Genomic DNA, 19,654 nt, shown 5'->3' with positions numbered 1-19,654 from the left:
CAGAGAGAGAGAGAGAGAGAGAGAGAGAGATCAAGTAAACTAATCTCTATTCTTCATGTACCTGAAAGAAGACATTGATAATCTCATAATGTTTTGCATTTCTGACTGTAGATTTCAAAAGGACCATTCATGTATTCTCTTTATATTAATTTTGCCAAAAAATAGCTAAAATTATTTAGTTGCTCACCTTTAGAAACTTAAGGAGATTCACATGAGCTGCTCACTCCTTCTAGTCCAGTCTTAATTCATCTTCATTTCCTGTGTTTCTTTGTTCATCAGCTTTAAATGGTTTGCCTTTAAGCATGAGGTACATACTTTTTTCTTGTCCTTTTTGAATTTTTTAAATTTTTATTGTTGGGATAATGTATAGAGGGGTTACAGTTACATTTGCCAGGTACTAGGTGCATTAGTTCTCATACATTGAGACATGACAAACATGAGAACTAGAATGATAGAACACAAAAGATTCATCGCCACACGTTTATTGAAGCACTAGCTAAGCTTTCATTTACAAGCCAATATATTTGGAGGGGAGGAAAATCACATAAGACAATATTTTCAAAAGCTATACAATCTACATAAAAATTAAACTTGCAGGATTTACAAATTAATATTCTGGGTAGACATAAATTATACATCATTTCACAAAATCCAATCTACAGCATTAAAAAATTCATACAGCCATAATGCAAGATAGTCTCTCTTTACAATCTACCTATGTACATAGCTTTTCCCACCACACATGATGAGAATTCTCATCACAGCTACCAAGGTTTGCAAACATAGTATATTTAAAATATATTTAGCAGCATATAAAAAACTAGAGGAAAGGGAAAGGAAATACTACTATTAAATTAAAAAAAAAAGTAAAGGGTGATAATAGAAACAACTCCATAAGAAAATAGATCCAAGTATCTCTTAGGACATCAAAATTGGATACTGACACAGAACATAGGCCCAGCGCTAAGAAAAACAATGACATTACAGTAGTTTAAGTCCTGAGCACAGTATGTATTCTGAGATATACATATATACGTATATACATATATATACATATATATCTCACAATTGCAAACTTTTATCAAGACAAGTATATGCCAACACTTAAAACAGTTAAACATTCTTTGTTACTAGATCAAAGTCAATTCCATTTTATGAGAAGTCATCAATAATACTCTCCTTACTTTATCTTTTTTCCCCACTGTATTAAAAGAGCTTTGAAATTTGGGAACCCTCCAAGGCTGGTAGGAATGCTTGCCAGACAGACACCGATTTGACTAATGCTTCCAATATGGTTAAATATGTAAATCACCTGAACAGACTATAGGAAGGAGTTGACAGGGAGACATACTCTATTCCAGGGATGTTTTCTGACTATCATCAAAGTCGGTATCTTATGATTTAAATAATTTGCAGGAGCCTTTTTAATAGCTAGGCACAAAAATGCAGCCACAATGAGAAAGTGCGAGTCAAGCAACAGAGTGATAGCAAGGTACATATATATCAGTAGATATGAAATTAAGCACACAGGATAGCACACAGTTTCACTAAACATCATTTATATGTAACACTTAGATTCAGATATATTTTCCAGTTCATCCCATCCTTAAGCTTTTGCAGAACAACAGTTTAAATAAAGAACCCAGAGCATTATCACAGCTTTCAGTGTGTTACTTATATTCAGGCTTAATTACTAGAAGTCTCTTCTCCCATGTCTCCTGGATCAGAGATTTGACCATCATGCAAATTTCGAGCCTTCCAAATCCTCACTGTTCGGTCACTACAAAACAAGAAATGTAACAGGGACACATGATCAGAAAGATAAAGAAAAGACTTTGCCTTTAATAAATGCCTGTTAAAAACAGAAATTGTCATATAAGAATAACAAACGTGAATTTACAATAATGTCAGAAGAGCAATGTGCATTCTCAATGATTGACTTGTGTCAGTAATTGCATATATATAAAAATATATCTGTAGGGCCGGGAGTTTGGCCTAGTGGTTAAAGTGCTTGCCTAGCATGCACAAAGACCCGGGTTTGATTCCTTGGAACCACATATATACAAAAAAGCCAGAAGTGGTGCTGAGGCTCAAGTGGTAGAGCTCTAGCCTTGAGAAAGTCCAAGAACAGCGCTCAGGCCCTGAGCTCAAGCCCAGGACTGGCAAAAAAAAAAATATATATATATATCTGTATATATAGTATGTGTATATACATATATATGTATATATATGTAATATGACTTTAGTTATACACCAAGTTAAATTCATTTTAACCTACATTACAAATAAGGGCCATACAGGGAGTTTGGCCTAGTGGTAGGGTGCTTGCCTAGCATGCATGAAGAGCTGGGTTTGAGTCCTCAGTACCACATATACAGGAAAAAGCCAAAAGTGGTGCTGTGGCTCAAGTGGTAGAGCTCTAGCCTTGAGAAAGTCCAAGGATATTGTTCAGGCTCTGAGCTCCTCAAGCCACAGGACTGGAAAAAATTTTTTAAGAAAAGGAAAGAAGGAAGGAAGGGAAGAGGAAAAAGCCATAATACCTTTTCAAAAAACATTATTTTTCCCAGATGCCCCTTGGTAGATGATTGGATCAAGATGTGGTAATTATACATAATGAAATTTTATGCTGCCATTAGAAAAGAATGACATCGCTCCATTAGTAAGGAAATGGAAAGACTTGGAAAAAAATCATATTAAGTGAAGTAAGCCAGGTCCAAAGAACATAGGCTCAATGGTTTCCCTCATTTGTATATATCTAAGACTGGCCTAGTAGAGGATTACATTAGCTCAAAACCTTGGTACATAAGGTCATATAGGATGTGACTAAATGAAAAGAACTCTAGGATATAGAAACAAGAGCTTTTTCTTGTGTGATTGTTGTTCTTAATGTCCTATATTATTTATCTTCTTTTTTCCCTTTTGTTTAATCTCATATTGTTACCGCATCTGACTTTGTTACCTGTATATATGTTTATTTGAAATAGGAAAGGGAAGGGAGGGAAACAAGATGATTGAGGGGGGGAGGAAATGGGGACAAAAACATGAGAAGGGGTATCAATGTGTGAGAAGTAATGTAACCTACTATCTGACAAATGTAACTGTAACCCCTCTAAATATTATCCCGACAATAAAAAATCTTAAAAAATTATTTTTGAGACAGTCTTGCTATGTTTCCCAAGTTGGCCTCAAAATCTTGGCCTCAAGCTATCTATCTGCCTCAGTCTCCAAGAAGTTATAATTATAAGACCCTTTTTATTGATAGTACATGGTAGCCCTCAGCTTACAATAAATAACCGAGCTGGACACTATAATTCTACCTACTCAGGAAGCTGAGATCTGAGAATCATGGTTTGAAGTGAGCCAGGCAGAAAAGTCTGTGAGATCCTTAGATCCAATTAAAAAGCCAGCAAAAAGTCAGAAGTAGAGCTTTGGCCCAAGTGATAGAGCACCAGCCTTGAGCAAAACAGGCAAGTCTGAGAGTGAAATCCTGAGTTCAAGCCCCATTTCTGGGCACAAAGAAACAAATGGATTTTAAAAACTTAAATAAATAAAAGAAATAAGATTTGAATTCTGGCACCTCTTCCCTTGCACTTGCGATTTTAGTAAACATGGGAAGTCTTCAAGCTCAAAACCTCAGTTGAAGCTCAGAAGCCCGGTTTGGAGTGTCTTGTCTTTAAGGTGATTGTACTCATTAGAAGATACAACGGGTTGACTTACATTAAGTCAGCCCTTTTAGTATAAATAGAACACATGACAAAAACATAGGGAGTTTCAAAACAGTGAGAAAGGCCGTGCATGACTGTGAAACCCCAGAAAATGAACTCTGGGACAGCTCTGGCCTCAGCTGGAATCATTGTCTATGTGTGTGCCAGTCCTAGGACATGAACTCATGGCCTGTTAGCTATCCTTGAGCTTCTTTTACTCAAATTTACTGCTCTACTACTTGAATCACAGCTCCCCTTCTCATTTTTTTTCTGGTTATTAGAGAAGAGTCTAACAAATTATCCTTCTGGTTTAGCTTTGAACTACCATCCTCCTATCTCATACTCAGTGGCTAGGGTTACATACAGGCCTGAGCCACTGGCAGCTGGCTGAGTTTGCATCTGTTTTGCTTACTTCTGTATGCCTTAGAGTCTGCAGTAGTGCCTAGCACATAAGAGATGTATTGTGAACTCACAAATAAATGCAAAAATCAATTCAGTCACATCAAGGAGGAAGGAAACAGTTACGACTATTTACATGTTAAAGAGAGGAAAAAAACACACAGATTTTTTTTTAATTACTTTTTGGCCAGGTATGTGGCACAAGCCTATAATCCCAGCTACATAGAAAATAAAGATCAAAAGGACTTCAGTCCTAAGCTAGCGCAGACCAAGAGTTAGCAAACAAAACAAAAGACACACACACACACACACACACACACACACCTATCTCAATAAAAGAAATTAGGTATGGACTTCACTATAATAACAATTTGTCAGAGGGTGAGGGTAGAAAGACTGCAGTCCATGGCTGGCCCCAGGCAAAAGCATAAGACTCTATCTAAAACGAAAATCAAAGCAAAACCGACTAATTAAATAAAACACAAGAAAGGGGTAGCTGTTAGCATGGCTCAATGAATTTAAACTCCAGGATCATACAAAAAGAAAAAGTTCTAACTATGAAGCGTAGCCAAATGTGCTGCGTGCTAAAAAACAAACATCCTTAGGAACTAGTCATCTGTGAGTTAGCTTTAAAGAATTAAAGTCACCAGTCAGCACTAGTGGCTCAGGCCTGTAACCCTAGCAACTCAGGAGGCTGGGATTGGAGGATTAAGGTTCAAGGCCAACCCAGGCAGTAAAGTCCAATTAAGCACCAGAAAGATGGAAGTGGTGCTGTGGTTCAAGTAAAACAGTACTAGCCCTGAGCAAAAGAGCTCAGGGACAGTGCCCAGGCCCTGAGTTCAAGGTCAGAATGGCACAAAAAAGTAAAATCACCAAGGAAAGAACTAGCAGAAGCCTTTGTATTGTAAACAAAGTATTGGGCTGGGAGTTTGGCTCAGTGGTAGAGTGTTTGCCTAGCATGCACAAAGACCTGGGTTCCATTCAGTACAACATACATAGAAGAAGCTGGAAGTGGTGCTGTAGCTCAAATGGTAGAGCCTTGAATCAAGTGGGAAGCCTTGAATCAAGGCTTTCATAAAAATAATATAAATTAGGAGCTGAGCATGGTGGTGTGTGCCTACAGCTGCACCTAGGAAGGTGAAGCAGCGATGTTACAAGTTTGAGGCCAGCATGGGCTACAGACCCAGACCTTTTCTCTAAATAAATAGACAAATACAGCAGGCATCATACAAATACCACAGCCTTAAGTCCACAGGACAATCACTCATGTGCAGCGTTTGCAGACATTTGCAACCTCTACTGCTGCTTAAATCGGAACACAAGCAACAGAGCAAAGGTCCTCTGGGAAGACTTACTCGGCTGCTGTAAAGATATGGGTAGAATTCACGCAGATGGCATTGATGGGGCTGTCATGACCCTTCATCTCCCCAACTGGCACAAACGTATCCATGTGCCAGAGCTTCAGGAGGCCCCCTCGGCAGCCGCTGAGCAGCACGGGGTGGGCTGGCACCACACCCAGGGCGCACACCCAGTCCTTGTGTGCGTTTGGAACTTGCTGAGAGAAAAGACAGAGAAGTCAACAAGTGCAACCTGCCCCGTGCTGACATTTTTGTTTGCACAGCACACTCGATGACAAATACTTTGGTTGATGAAGTTCAGTGTCTGGAGATGCAGAATAGCCTGATAATGATTAAAGTTTATTTCCTATGTGATCCCATCCAGCTATCTAAAGCAATGAATCTGTAATTGCCTCCTCAAGTTGATTCACTAATTGTATTAGTACTAAAGTAAGTTATAGAATCTAAAGCACTCTGAAAGCTGGGTGCAGAGGCCCCGGTCTCTAATCCTAGCTACTCCAGAGACTGAAATTTGAAGAGTGCAGTTTGAAAACAGCTTGGTCAGGAAACTCCCATGAGATGCTTAGCTGTAATTAACCACCAAAAAGCCTGAAGTGGAGATGGCACACAGGGAGCAGTGAGCCTTGAACAACCAAGCTAAGGGAGAGCATGAAGCCCTGAGCTGGAGCCCTAGTAACAGCAGGGAAGAAAGAGGAAAGGAGGGAGAGAGGGAGGGAGGGGGGAAGGAAGGGAGGCAGGGAGAGAGGGAGGGACGGAGGATAAAGAAAGAAGGGAAGAAAAAGAAAGAGGGAAGAGGAGAGAGGAGGGGAGGGGAGGGGAGGAGAGGGGAAAACCTCCACTGCTCTATTCCAGGGCTGGTTGTATTTAATAAACACATGCATGGAGCAATTTCAGTTCTTTCAGCTCTTACTCCTGTCTTTGGTATTAAGCTAATTCTTGAAGTTAATGATTCTTGTGGTTGATAATAAAACGTTCTTTAAGAACAAGTCATAATTAAAATTGTCCTTAAATAATGAAGATCTACATAAAGATCTTGAATCAACCAGCAATTCTCTTTTTTTTTAATATGTAAAAATTCATGTGTGCCAGCACTGCAGCTTGAACTCGGGGCCTGAGCACCATCCCTGAGCTTTTTATGCTCAAGGATAGCACTCTACCACTTGAGTCACAGTACCACTTATTAGTTTTCTGGTGGTTAATTGGAGATGAGAGTCTCACAGACTTTCCTGCCTGGGCTGGCTTTGAACCACGATCCTTCGATCTCAGACTCCTGAGTAGCTAAGATTATAGGCGTGAGACACCAGGCTTCCCACAATTGACTGTTTGGGAACTAACAGTTCCATACCACAGAAAGGCTCAGCATTACCTGAAGCAGATCTTTTTGAGTGAGGTCCCATTTCTTGATTCCATTGTCTCTGGACCCACTGAATAGGATGTCCCCTTGAATGGTCAGGGCTTCTATGCCATCATAATGAGGAGGCTCGAAATTGTGCGTGGGGTTCACAGTTCCCAAAGCCCCTTCTGTTACGTCAAACATCTACAAGATCAGCACGCAAACATTTAACTTTCCACTAAACATTTATGGGTGCACATTCAAAGAAACACACACACACACACACACACACACGAGGTTAATCAGGCATTGTTTTGTTTTACTACAATGCTTCACTAACTATCCTCACATGAGTGACATGGAGAATGGAGCTGAGCCCTGTGTGAAATTAAGCTTCAGCCTTTTCAGATGAGTCTATATACTACTCCAAATTCGATTGGCCTACCACTCAGTAGGCAGATGGAGTTCAATACTTGTAATGCATACTTTGATGTAATGGTCCTTGGAGCCAGTGATGATGAGATCCTGGCCACTGGAAATCTGGTCCACAGTAAGACACATAACAGTCCCAAGATGGCCTGTGAGCTTCCCGGTAGACTGAAATCTTTGGAAAGGAAGAAAAACGATTTTGTTTGAAAATGTTTCTTAGCACATGGAACTTAGCCTCAACAAAAATAATCTATATTCTTTCATAAAACTGTGAAGCTGCTGAGTAGGTTATTTTTTTCATGTTTCTTCCATTTGTTTAGTGTGTTTTGGTACTGAGGATTGAACTCAAAACCCTGGTGCTACCCCTTAGCTTTTCTGCTCAAGGCGGCAAAAAGAGTCCACAAGATATTCAGAAAATAGTAGCCCACACCTAGTGACTCAGGTGGCTGAGATCTGAGGACAGCAGTTCAAAGTCAGTCTGGGCAGGAAAATCTGTGAGGTTTTTTTTTTTGTTGTTGGTTTTTTGTCCCCCACCAATTAACCACCAGAAAACTGGAAGTGAACCGGTGGCTCAAAGTGATAGAGCACTAGCCTTGAACAACAACAACAACACAAAGCTCAACAACAAAAAAGTCCATGAGACACTTAACCCCAATCAACTACCTTAAAACCAGAAGTGGAGCTGTGGCTCAAGTAGTACAGCGCCGAAAGAAAGAAAGAAAGAAAGAGAGAGAGAGAGAGAGAGAGAGAGAGAGAGAGAGAGAGAGAGAGAGAGAGGGAGGGAGGGAGGGAGGGAGGGAGGGAGGGAGGGAGGGAGGGAGGGAGGGAGGGAGGGAGGGAGGGAGGAAGGAAGGAAGGAAGGAAGGAAGGAAGGAAGGAAGGAAGGAAGGGGAAGGGAAGGAAGGAAAGAAAGAAAAGAAAAGAAAGAAGGAAAGAAAGAAGGAAAGAAAGAAGGAAGGAAGGAAAGGAAGGAAGGAAGAAAGAAAGAAGGAAAGAAAGAAAAATGAATTAAGAGTGTGAGGTCCTAGGGTCTATCCCACCACCGGCACTAAAACAAAACAAAAAAGGAAAAGGTTTTTTTAATTTTTGTAAATAAGCACTGGTTCCAAATTTAACAGTCTATTTCTAATATATTGTTTCAGGACGGACTTCTTTCTCACCTATTTATCTATAAATTATGTGTCTACTTCCTCAGCCAGGCTTTATAAATGCATATTGCGACACTTGTTTTTTCATCATTTTTCAAATAGATATTCACTGATTTACCATTGACAAGTTCCTTGTGAGGAGCACTCTGCAATATCTAAACTGTGATTGGCCTGTAGTACTTCTCATAGCCTTTGTGAATACTCTCTCCTTCCAATACAACATAAGTTGCAAGAAGGCAGAAACTGCTGTTGTCCTGCTTGATCTACCATATTGTTGGTGGAATACCTGACAAAACTGAATAAATATTCCTGAACTTATAAAATGAATGTTACCTTGTTGCCAAAATTGTAAGAGGATTAAAAATAAAAGCTAAAATAACCACAGAACTGAAAGACAGAACTTCATGCTTCATGGGAAATGAAAATCAAGTTTACAATTCAACTTATTGTATTTTTGTTTCTGACTACTTTTTCTTCTCAATTCTTCACAGCTTATGTAGATCTCTTATTTGTGTGTCTGTGTGCTCAAGGCCTGAATGCTATCCTTAGGTTTTGTGCTCAAGACTAGTGTTCTACCACTTGAGCCAGAGTACTACTTCTGGCTTTTTTTGGTGATGAATTGGAAATAAGAGTCTCAGACTTTCGTAACAGGGGTGGATTTGAACCACAATCTTCAGATCTTACCCTTGTGAGTAGCTAGGATTATAAGCAGTGCCAACTCCATAATTTAGCGGAAAACTATGAAGATTTACGCTCTAAAATGACTAATTTTATAAACTGAAAAAGCTTAAGAATGTTTAAATGATTCTTCCAAAGGTACCAGTACAGATGCATGAAGATTTCATCTCTTCCTAATAAAAAACACCATTTTCAGACAAGTATTAGGAGGCCATAAAATAATTCTCTTTTTCCTCCATTCATTTTTTTGTCCTCAGTAATGGAAATTTATAGGGAAAGAAGATTTTCGAATCTGTGGACAAACACGAAAGAGACATTCCAGGATAGTGTTTTGACATTTAGGCACAGATGGCTCACACCTATAATCCCAGCTACTCAGGAGGCTGAGATCTGAAACTCAGAGTTTGGAGCCAGTCCTGAGGCTTTTTATCTCCAATCAACCACCAAAAAGCTGGAAGTAGAGCTGTGGTGTAAGTGGTAGAGCATCAGCTTTGAGAAAGAAAAGGCCAAATGAGAGCAAAAGGATCAGAGTTCAAGCCCCAGTGCAGGATACAAAAAGAGATATGGTTTGACAGTGCCTTCTCTGATTATAAAGATTAAATTTTACAAAAATAACTAATGAAGTAATAATTGCCATTCTGAAGAAGAACATTTTCTCAAATGTCTACCTTTTGAGATCCCACATCCTGACGGCATTTCCAGAAGCTGCATACAGGAAAGTGCCCGCTGGGTTCAATGCAATTTGATTAATTTGGTTTTCTCCAGAAGGAATGGTGACTGTGCGACTGGTACTGGCAGAACAAGCATCTCCAAGCGTAACTTGACCTGAAGACCTTAACAGATGTAAAACAAAGCAAAAAAGATCACATTGCCAGACACAGGTTTAGCCTTGCACTTCTTGAATTATTAGGAAACAGGCTATAAGACATTTGTCTTTTTATTAGCATATTTACAGTACCGAGTCTACCACACCCATCAGGCAGCTGGCACATAGAAATAAATGTTAGGTGAATAAATAAATATATGTATATGTTGGCTTATAATAAGATGACATGGTTTAAAACTTTTTCAGAATGGGCGCGATGGCTCACACCTTATTCCTAGCTACTCAGGAGATTGTGATCTAAGGATCACAGCTCAAAGCCAGCCCAGACACTAAAGGACACTAAAGACCGTGAGACTCTTATCTCCAATTAATCACTAGAAAATGTGCTGTGGCTCAAGGGGTAGGGCAGTAGCCTTGAGCTGAAGAGCTCAAGGACAACACCCAGTTCAAGCCCCATGACCCATCATGGGTCATGGAAATTTCAAGAAGTCCAGCAGGCCTGGACTATTCCTTTTGAATACAGATTTTCTCCTTCCCACCGCACCTACTTTGGTACCAAGACTGGGGCTTGAACTCAGGCCATCCAGCTCTCACTTGGCTGTTTGGCTCAAGGATAACAATTGGTTACCTGAGCCACAATTCCACTTCTAGCTTTTTGGTGGTTAACTGAAGATGAGAAGTCCTACAGACATTTTTCCCTGGACTGGCTTTGAACTACAATCTTTAGAGCTCAGCCTCCTAAGTAGATACTATTGTAGGTGTGAGCCACCAGTGCCAGTTGTCATAGATTTCCTCTGAGAATTACAGACATTGGAGACCTTTGTAATAATTTGCCAATTTTTGTTTCCTTCAATCCAATAACAGATGGCATATCTACCATGCACTAAAGACTTTTAAAATGTATTTTGATTTCCTCAGGTAAATTCTAGATGATAATTTTTGAAACATTTTCGCTTCCAACTTCTGAAATACTTAAGTACAGCCAATCTTTTCAAATTTTATGTAATTCTATTAGGTTGGTAAAATTCTAACATAGGATATAATATTCTTTCCCTACAAAAGTTCCCTACAGGAAATTACTAATAGTTCTCAAATAATAAATGAGTCTTCAAAAAATGACTAGTTTCTATTACTTTATCAATCAATAAATATTAAAATTTTCAATGTTCTTTTCTTTCATTTAAGTAATTACAGAGTCCATCACAATTTTGGTTACATAGAAGAATTGGTTGATCTTAAAGCAGAACAAATTCTTATTTGTTTTGTGTTGCTTTTTGTTTTGTTGCTGGTCCTGGGGATTGAACACTAGGCCTGGGTCCCTAAACTTCTTTTGCTCAAGGCTAGCACTCTACCACTTGAACCACAGTGCCAATTCTGGCATTTTTCTGAGTATTTTATTAGAAAATAGAGTCTCATACAATTTTCTGCCTGAGCTGGCTTCAAACCATAGTCCTTAGACCTCAGGCTCCTGAGTACCTAGTATTACAAGAGTGAGCAACCAGCACTGGGTATGTTTTTAGGTTAGTTATAATAACAGACAGACACTAAGGAAACAAATTCATCTTTCAACAAGACTCTTGTCTCCAATTAACTACCCAAAAAAGCTGGGAGTGGAGCTCTGGCTCAAACAGTAGAGAGCTAGCCTTGAGCAAAAAAGCTCGGAGACAGTGTCAAGACCCTAATTTCAAGCTCTAGGATGGGCACCAACACAAACAAACACACACCCCACTAAAATAAAAACATAGCACTCTATTTCCTTCTGTTTCATAAAATGAAAAGTAGCTTTTGCTTACATGTCATTTGTTTTCTGAATTACTTACGTTAGTGTTCGAATACACTTCGCTGAATCTCTGATATCCCACACCTTAATATAAGATGTTGAGACGGTGAAGACCAAGCTGGTGTAATTACAGTATTTCACAGACACGACATTGTTGGGATGGTTCCCCAATGACATGATCTCCTGTCCTGTCACTAGATTCCATACTTTACAAGTACGATCTGCGGCAGACAGACAGAAACACAGGAGGGTGGTTAATATGATTCTCCTGCCAGTAAGAACTATTGAAAGCATTTCTCTTCGATGAGAAAAAAAATAGGAAAGAATAAAATAATTATCCTGTTCACCAGTTCATCCCTGCCTCACTGCAGCAGATTCAGAGGCAGAGTGGGTGACAGTCTGGGGTGCCAATGCCTTATGTGCTATTGTAAAGTAAGTGTGTAAAACTTTGAGCCTGTAATCCCAACTATTCAGGAAGCTGAGATCTGAGGGTGGCAGTTCAAAGCCAACCTAGGTAGGAAAGTGCATGAGACTCTTTACTCCAAACAACCAGCAAAAAGTGGAAGCAGAGCTATGGCTCAAGTAGTAGAACACTAGCCTTGAGCAACAAATCTCAGAAGCAGCATACAGACCCTAAATTCAAACCCAGGACTAGTATCAAAAAAAAATTAATAGTCAAATCAAAAGAATCTTGGTTTAGAGCTGGGAGTTTAGCCTAGTGGTAGAGTGCTTGCCTAGCATGCATGAAGACCCGGGTTCGATTCCTCGGTACCACATACATAGAAAAAAGCCAGAAATGGTACTGAGGCTCAAGTGGTAGAGCTCTAGCCTTGAGAAAGTCCAAGGATAGTGCTCAGGCCCTGAGCTCAAGCCCACGACTGGCAAAAATAATATAAAATAAAATCTTGGTTTAAATGGTTCAATTTTATTTTATTATATATATTTTTATTGTAATTAATAAAAGGGTTACATGATATTTGCCATATAGAAGGTGCATTAATTCACATACATTGATACCCTTTCACATGTCTTGTCCCCATTACCCTCCCCACACCCACCACCCACTCCCCGTCTTGGTTTTCCCCCCTTCCCTATCAAGTTTCAAGTAACCAAATACAAATAAATTCAATATATCAGGTAACAAAGTGAGATACTGTAACAATATGAGATACCCAAGGGACAGCAAAGGAGATGAGGGATAACATAGTACATTAAGGACAACAATCATTCATTATATGGCTTTTGTTTCAATATCCTGGAGGTCCTTTCAATTAGCTTCATACTATATGGCCTTATGTATCAAGGTTTTGCTCTATTGCAGATCTCTGCTAGTAGAGCCCAAGGTTTCTACTGATTATGACAAATGAGGGAAACCATTGAGCCTAAGTTCCTTTGAGTCTGGCTTACTTCACTTAATATGATTTTTTTCTAAGTCTTTCCATTTCCTAACAAATGGGTCGATGTCATACTTTCTGAGAGCAGCATAGAATTCCATTGTGTACAAATACCACAACTTGTTGATCCACTCATCAACTGAGGGACATCTAGGTTGGTTCCATATCTTTGCTATGGTGAATAATGCTGCAATGAACATTGTTGTGCTAGTGGATTTAGTATGCTAAATGGCTCAATTTTAAATGGCCATCTTATATCAATCTCTTCAAAACATGTTGTTTTTATATTCCTATAGCCTTGAAATACTAATCACACTGGTAAACCCACATACCTTTCCTTTTCAGTGAAATGGTGGATTTTACTTTTATTCTGAGTCAAAAATCTAAACACAAATTATCCTATTTTTTTCTAATTATCCTGGAGAGATCAATTTAATTTGAATAATCAAAAATGTGTATTTTCATAGAACTTTTTTGGATTGAGGCATTTCCAATGCAAATTTAATTGGAATAATATTTTCAATTTGTGTGTGAGTGTGTGTGTGTACACATGCGTGCAGACATGTGCCAATACTGGGGCTAAAACTTAGGACCAAAGCACACTGTTCCTTAGCTTTAATCCCTCAAGGCTGGCACTCTACAACCTGAGCCACATCTCTAATACAGCTTTTTTTTTCCCCCTGGCTAATTGGAGGTAAAAGTCTCATAGACTTTTCTTCTTGGGCTTATTTAAACCTTGATCCTCAGATCTCAGCCTGCTGAGTAGCTAGGATTACAGGCCTGAGGCAACAAGCATCTGGCAATCTCTTCTTTTTCAGAAACTTCTAAACTGTTAGTCTAGAACTCTCCAAAGCACTTACAATTGAGGTCTAGGTGCTTGCAGGCATTTCAAAAGGAGTGAAAAGAGTACAGCTGGAGATGAGTTGATCTAGGCTTACAATCCTAGTTTTCCTACTTATCAGTTATATCAACCCAAATTACTTACTCTCTTAAACACTAAACTCCTCCACCTGTAACAGAAGAAGGAAAGAGGTGCCAATGGGTACTGGGCAGGCAGGAATTCCTGGGTTTGATTCCTCAATACCACAACACAGAAAAGGCCAGAAGTGGTGCTGTGGCTCAAGTGGTAGAGCCATAGCCTTGAGAAAGCCCAGGCCCTGAGTTCAAGCCCCAGAGCTGGCAAACTACAACAACAAAAAATAGTTCTCATTGGTGGGATAAGTGAGAACTAAATGAGATATATGGTGCTATGTCACTTTCTACATGCATCAATCATGGTGGCTGCCAATGCCATTTTCTTTTTTTTAACCACACTTTATATTTTAATGGCCTGTTATTGATCTGTATACTGGTGTGCATTATAAAAAGTCCAGAACCCTGCACACACTAGGCACCTACTTACTGAACAAAGATGCAATCTCTGGAATGTATGCAACGTACTCATAAAGAGGCTATTCTTTCTCCCCAATTGTATTATAGTGTGATATAATTTAGGAGTTCATATGACTGGTCAGGTTTTTAACCAGTCTTAAATAGTTACATTTTAAAAACGAAATAAAGAAATGGTCTGTTGAGCAGGGCCATGGTGGCTCACACTTGTAATCCTACTCAGGAGTCTGAGATCTGGGGGTTGTGGTTCAAAGACAGCCTAGAAAGAAAAGTCCATGAGACTCTTATCTCCAATTAAACACCAGAAAACTGGACGTAGAGCTGGGCTCGAAGTCGTAGAATGCTAACCCTGAGTAAAGAGCTCAGGCACTGCACTAATGCCCTAGTTCAAGCCCCAAGACTGACTTTAAAAAACATCTGTTGAAAACGTAGCTATTAAAAAAAAAAAATCAACAACCACCTTATTGGATATCTACAATAGAGAAGCACTGGCACCTTTTGATCCAGTGAAGAGAAGATCATTGGTGGAATCCACACAGAGAACCGCCTTGGTGTGTCCTTCTGCGATGTGCACACACTGAAGTGGAGAGGCCCGGACTCCTTTGGAAGCAGGAAATGGGTTGATTATGCCCCTGAGGTGTGGAAAAACAAAGAAGCCAAGATTCACTACTCTACGGTGACACCAGGTTGAATTATTGCCCTCAGTATACAAAACCTTTATGAGCAAGGCTCATGCCTGTCATTATAACTACGCAGGAAGCTGAGATCTGAGGGTTGCCATTAAGGTAGGTCACTGGTGCATAATCTTTCTCTAGTCCTAAAGATAAAGTGGCATACTGATTCAATTGATAACTAAACAGCGAGATACTGTGTTAGAAAGAGTGGAAAACTTACCAGTAAAACACACCAAAAAAAAAAATCATTTGCTTTACTTATCTACTGATAAAATAATCATTGGATTAAATTTAAACGAAAATTAAGTCAAAGATAGAACTAAATTGCATAAATAGAAGAAAGATTAAAAGGATCCTAAATTGTAAAACTACTAAAAAGGCTATATCTGTTGGACCCAAGCTAGAAGAGTCAATAACTTGTAGTCCTGTATCTACTGATATCATGGCTGGTAAGTAAACATTTCAGGAGGATGGGCTAGGCATACTGTACTGTACATAGTCTACATGTGAAATGGAGCTTAGTTTGAGATGCCACATTTTAAGACCATGGAGAAACTAACATCCTTCTCAACCAAGAGAAGCAAAAGAAAAGACTTAATGGCTTAAGGAACAATGAGGAAACTAGAACTATTAAGCTGATCAAAGCACACACATCGGAGACAGGACACAAAAGCATAATTAAAAGGCTGAATATGCCAGGGACCAGTGTAATCGTAGCTGTAATCATGCCTGTAATCCTAACTGCTCAGGGGGCTGAGATCTGAGGATGAAGGTTCAAAGCCAGCTAGAGCAGGAAAGTCCATGAGACTCTTATCTTTAATAAACTACTCAGAAAAAAAAAGCCAGAAACTGGGGCCGGGAGTTTCACCTAGTGGTAGAGTGCTTGCCTAGCATGCACGAAGACCTGGGTTCGATTCCTTGGTACCACATATATAGAAAAAAGCCGGAAGTGGTGCTGAGGCTCAAGTGGTAGAGTGCTAGCCTTGAGAAAGCCCAAGGACAGTGCTCAGGCCCTGAGCCCAAGCCCAGGACTGGCAAAAAAAAAAAAAAAAGCCAGAAATGGTGCTATGGACCCAGAGTTCAAGCCCTAGGATCAGAGCCCCCCTACCCCTCCCAAAAAAGGGCTGAGTATTAAGATGAGCTCTGGTGGCTCATGCCTATAATCCTAGCTACTCAGGAAGGTGATTTTTTTGTATATTTTTGTTTTCTGTTGGGATGTATGATTTGAATGTAATCATGAGAATCAGACATAGACAAGCCCAGGCATACTCTGAAAAATAATTGGCTTGTAACTGTAAGATTTTAGGTGAGAAGGATGGTGATGTTTGAGGATCCTGGTTCAAAGCCAGTCCCAGGGAGAAATTCCATGAGACTCCTTCTCTAATTAACCACCAAGACAAGTCAGACATGGAGCTGTGTTTCAAGTGGTAGAGTGCCAACCTTGAACATAAAAGTTAAGGGATGGTGTCCAAGCCCTAAGGCTAAGGCTAGGACCCACACACATATACACACACAAATAAAGGTTGAATATTTTAAAATATAGATCAAAAATATACTACATTAATTAATTTGATTTTTTTTTTTTTGCAGGAGGAGAGTGCCAGTCCTGGGCACTTAACTCAGGGCCTGGGTACTGTTCCTGAATGTCTTTTGCTTAAGGTTAATGCTCTATCACTTGGGCCATAGTGCCACCTCCACCTTTTCCTGTCTAGGCTGGCTTCAAACCTATCTATTCTCAGATCTCAGTATTATAGGTATGAGCCACCAGCACCTGGCTCATGAATCAGATTCTTATGGTTGATGAAGGCTAGTAGGAAAAAAATGAATCAAAATTTAAAGGAAGTAAATTTATGCTCAGCTAAGAATAATTTAGTTTTGAAGTCCTGTTATGATCATTTCACACGTGAAAGGAAATCTATCTCGTCATCAGAGGTGGTCCCATAACTCATTACCTCCTGTGCTGTTAGTTGTATAACTTTGTTAATTTTAGTTAAAAAAAGAAAAGCTGGGCATGCCTATAATCTTAGATACTTAGGAGCCTGAGATCTAGGGAATTACTATTCAAATCTCTCGCCAAAAGAAAAGTCTGAGAGAGTCTACCTCCAAAACAACCAGGAAAAAAAACTGGCTGAGTTAACTCAATAGATAAAGCCTCAGCCCAGCAAGTAAACTGGGCAGATATAAGACCCTGAGTTCAAACTGCAGGGAAGGAAGGAAGGAAGGAAGGAAGGAAGGAAGGAAGGAAGGAAGGAAGGAAGGAAGGAAGGAAGGAAGGAAAATATTAAAATGTAATTTTATTAACTAGATATAGGGAATGAGACTAATCTCCTCCCCACCCCACCCCCACCTGTCTATCTTGTGGAATATCTGCTGATGACAAGAAAAATGTTCAGAAAGCAGGGGAACAAATGAGAAGGGGAAGAAGACAAAAGGATGCATAGGACCAGGAGTGACAGAGAAAATAAGACATTTCCAAGCTGTAACATGAGAAAATATAAATGTGTGTTTGTTTGGTCTTGTTCTTCTGCTAACTTCAGGGCCTGGGTGCAGTCCCTGAGCCAGCACTCTACTATTTGAATCACAACTACACTGCCAACTTTTTTGGTGGTTAATCAGAGATAATCCATTGAATCTGAATAGAAATCCTCAGATCTCAACCTTTTGAATGACTCTGAGTAGCTAGGATTACAGGTGTGCACCACGGGTGCCTGGCTTTTTCTATTTAACTTCCTCAACTAATGAGAAGAAAAAAAAATGCCCAATCTACCTCCCCAACTTTGAAGCAATGAAAATAATGAAATCACTGAGGAGGAAACTCTCTTCTCGCCATTATTCATCAAACTTGATGGGTTTTGAAGAAGATATTTAGACAGAAAACAAAACACCGTGACTTGGAAGGCACTATATAAAAGAGTTGGCCACTATTTTATCCACAAGATATAGTTCCAAAAAAAAAACAAAATCAGTGTGCTTCTATGGTTTCCAACAAATACTGCATGCAACAGGAAAAAATGGCATTTTCTTAGCATTTCTAAGGAAGGCATTAAAAACATCAGTGAAATGCAAGAAGGTAGGAAGGGTAGAAAGAAAGTACCTGTGTACCTCCGACAGAGAGGAGTCACTCTCATCAGACCTACAGTGGAAGAGTTAGAATTATGAGGAAAAGAATTACAGATGTCAACAGGCAGAGACACTAAAATTGGGTTGAAAGCCAACAGCACAAACAACAGAAATACACCAAATATTTCCTTTTTTTGAGTTGCAGTGGGTTATCAGCAAGTTAAAAGATAGCTCAGTCAGGCAAGGTATTTTTTATTTGCAGCTTTTTGTTTTTGTTTTTTGTTTGTTTGTTTGTTTTTACTAAGACTTGAGGGGGCTGAAAGAATGGCTAAGTTTCTATAATTGACCCAAAGAATATATTTTTATTTCGATCATTTAGGCTTTGGAAAGGAATAATACTAGCTACATGTGCTTCATAATTTCAAGTTTTGTTCTGTTTATTCTGATGAGTATTTAATGCTTTTATCTCTCATGTCAATAACTAATGAGTTTAATTCATCCTAACAATTAGGTTTTTGTGTGCTGGTAGTAAGGCTTAAACTGACTGTTGTCCTAACTTTTTCACCCTACCACTTGAGTCACAGCCCTTATTTTAGCTTTTTTGGGGGTGGTTAATTAGAGATAAGAGTCTCATAGACTTCCCTGCCTGGGCTGGCTTTGAACATTGAACCTCAGATGTCAATTTCCTGAGTAGCTAGGAGTACAGGCATCAGCCACCAGCATTTAGACATCTTAACAATTATTACTTTAAATTTACACTTTGATGTGGAAGATCCACCAATGCATTGTATATTTGCATGTAAAATAAATCATTCAAACTTGTAATATTGTTGTTTGGCTTTGTGCCAGTACTGGGGCTTGAACTCAGGGTCCCTAATTCTCTTGATTAGCTATTTTGCTCAAGGCTGGGGCTCTACCACTTAAGCCACAGCTCCATTTCTGTTTTTATTTTATTTTGTTTTGTGGGGTTTTGTTTATTTGTTTGGGGTTTTGTTTTTGTTTTGGAGGTTAGTTGGAAGTGAGTCTCTCAGGTTTATCTGTCCAGGCTGGCTTTGAACAGCAGCTATCCTCAGATCTCATCCTCCTGTGTAGGATTGTAGATGTGAGCCACTAGCACAGAGGTTTAAACCATGGTTTTAACTTATCTCAAAAAGCAGCCAAGTGCTTTTGAATAAGAAGCCCCTCAGTAACGGGGACTTTTGTAGGGCTCTAAAGTTCAGTAAAACCACTGCTGAGTGACTTCTTTGAAACAGTATGAGACTTGTGAAAATTCCTTCAGACTGTATAACAGATAGGAGGTAAATGTTGTGAAGTGTGGCGGTTTTAATCTGTCAGTAATAACATATGCTGGGTCTCAAAAAAGAACCCAAAGGACAGTGATGTAAAAAGTTAGAGGACTTTTCAATAGAAGAAAACAAGTTGTTCAAAGTTCTGGCTTATATAGAGGGACACCACAGTTAAATTATCAACAGGTCATAAAGT

General features: G+C 39.4%; 1 protein-coding gene across 10 annotated transcripts in view; it reads right to left on the bottom strand.

Moving 5' to 3' along the window:
• Positions 1-466: 466 nt before the first annotated feature.
• The window catches only part of Kif21a (kinesin family member 21A), a 132,933-nt gene continuing 113,745 nt past the window's right edge, over positions 467-19,654 (bottom strand). For 6 of the 10 annotated variants that reach the window (XM_090319840.1, XM_090319861.1, XM_090319868.1 and 3 more), the window contains 7 exons: positions 14,934-15,070; positions 11,696-11,876; positions 9,718-9,882; positions 7,281-7,398; positions 6,828-6,998; positions 5,459-5,658; positions 467-1,780 (listed from right to left, as the gene is read on the bottom strand). In XM_090319840.1, the coding sequence (XP_090175966.1) occupies positions 1,687-1,780; positions 5,459-5,658; positions 6,828-6,998; positions 7,281-7,398; positions 9,718-9,882; positions 11,696-11,876; positions 14,934-15,070 (1,066 nt within the window). In that variant the 3' untranslated portion in view covers positions 467-1,686. Of the gene's footprint in view, positions 1,781-5,458; positions 5,659-6,827; positions 6,999-7,280; positions 7,399-9,717; positions 9,883-11,695; positions 11,877-14,933; positions 15,071-18,206; positions 18,246-19,654 lie in introns of all 10 variants that reach the window. The other 4 variants (XM_090319833.1, XM_090319838.1, XM_090319839.1 and 1 more) reach the window with 1 other exon arrangement.

This window comes from Megascapheus bottae, chromosome 2, assembly GCF_031878675.1.
Source record: "Megascapheus bottae isolate mThoBot1 chromosome 2, mThoBot2.hap1, whole genome shotgun sequence".
In the NCBI taxonomy this organism is placed as follows: domain Eukaryota; kingdom Metazoa; phylum Chordata; class Mammalia; order Rodentia; family Geomyidae; genus Megascapheus; species Megascapheus bottae.
This window is presented reverse-complemented; position numbering and strand designations above follow the sequence as displayed.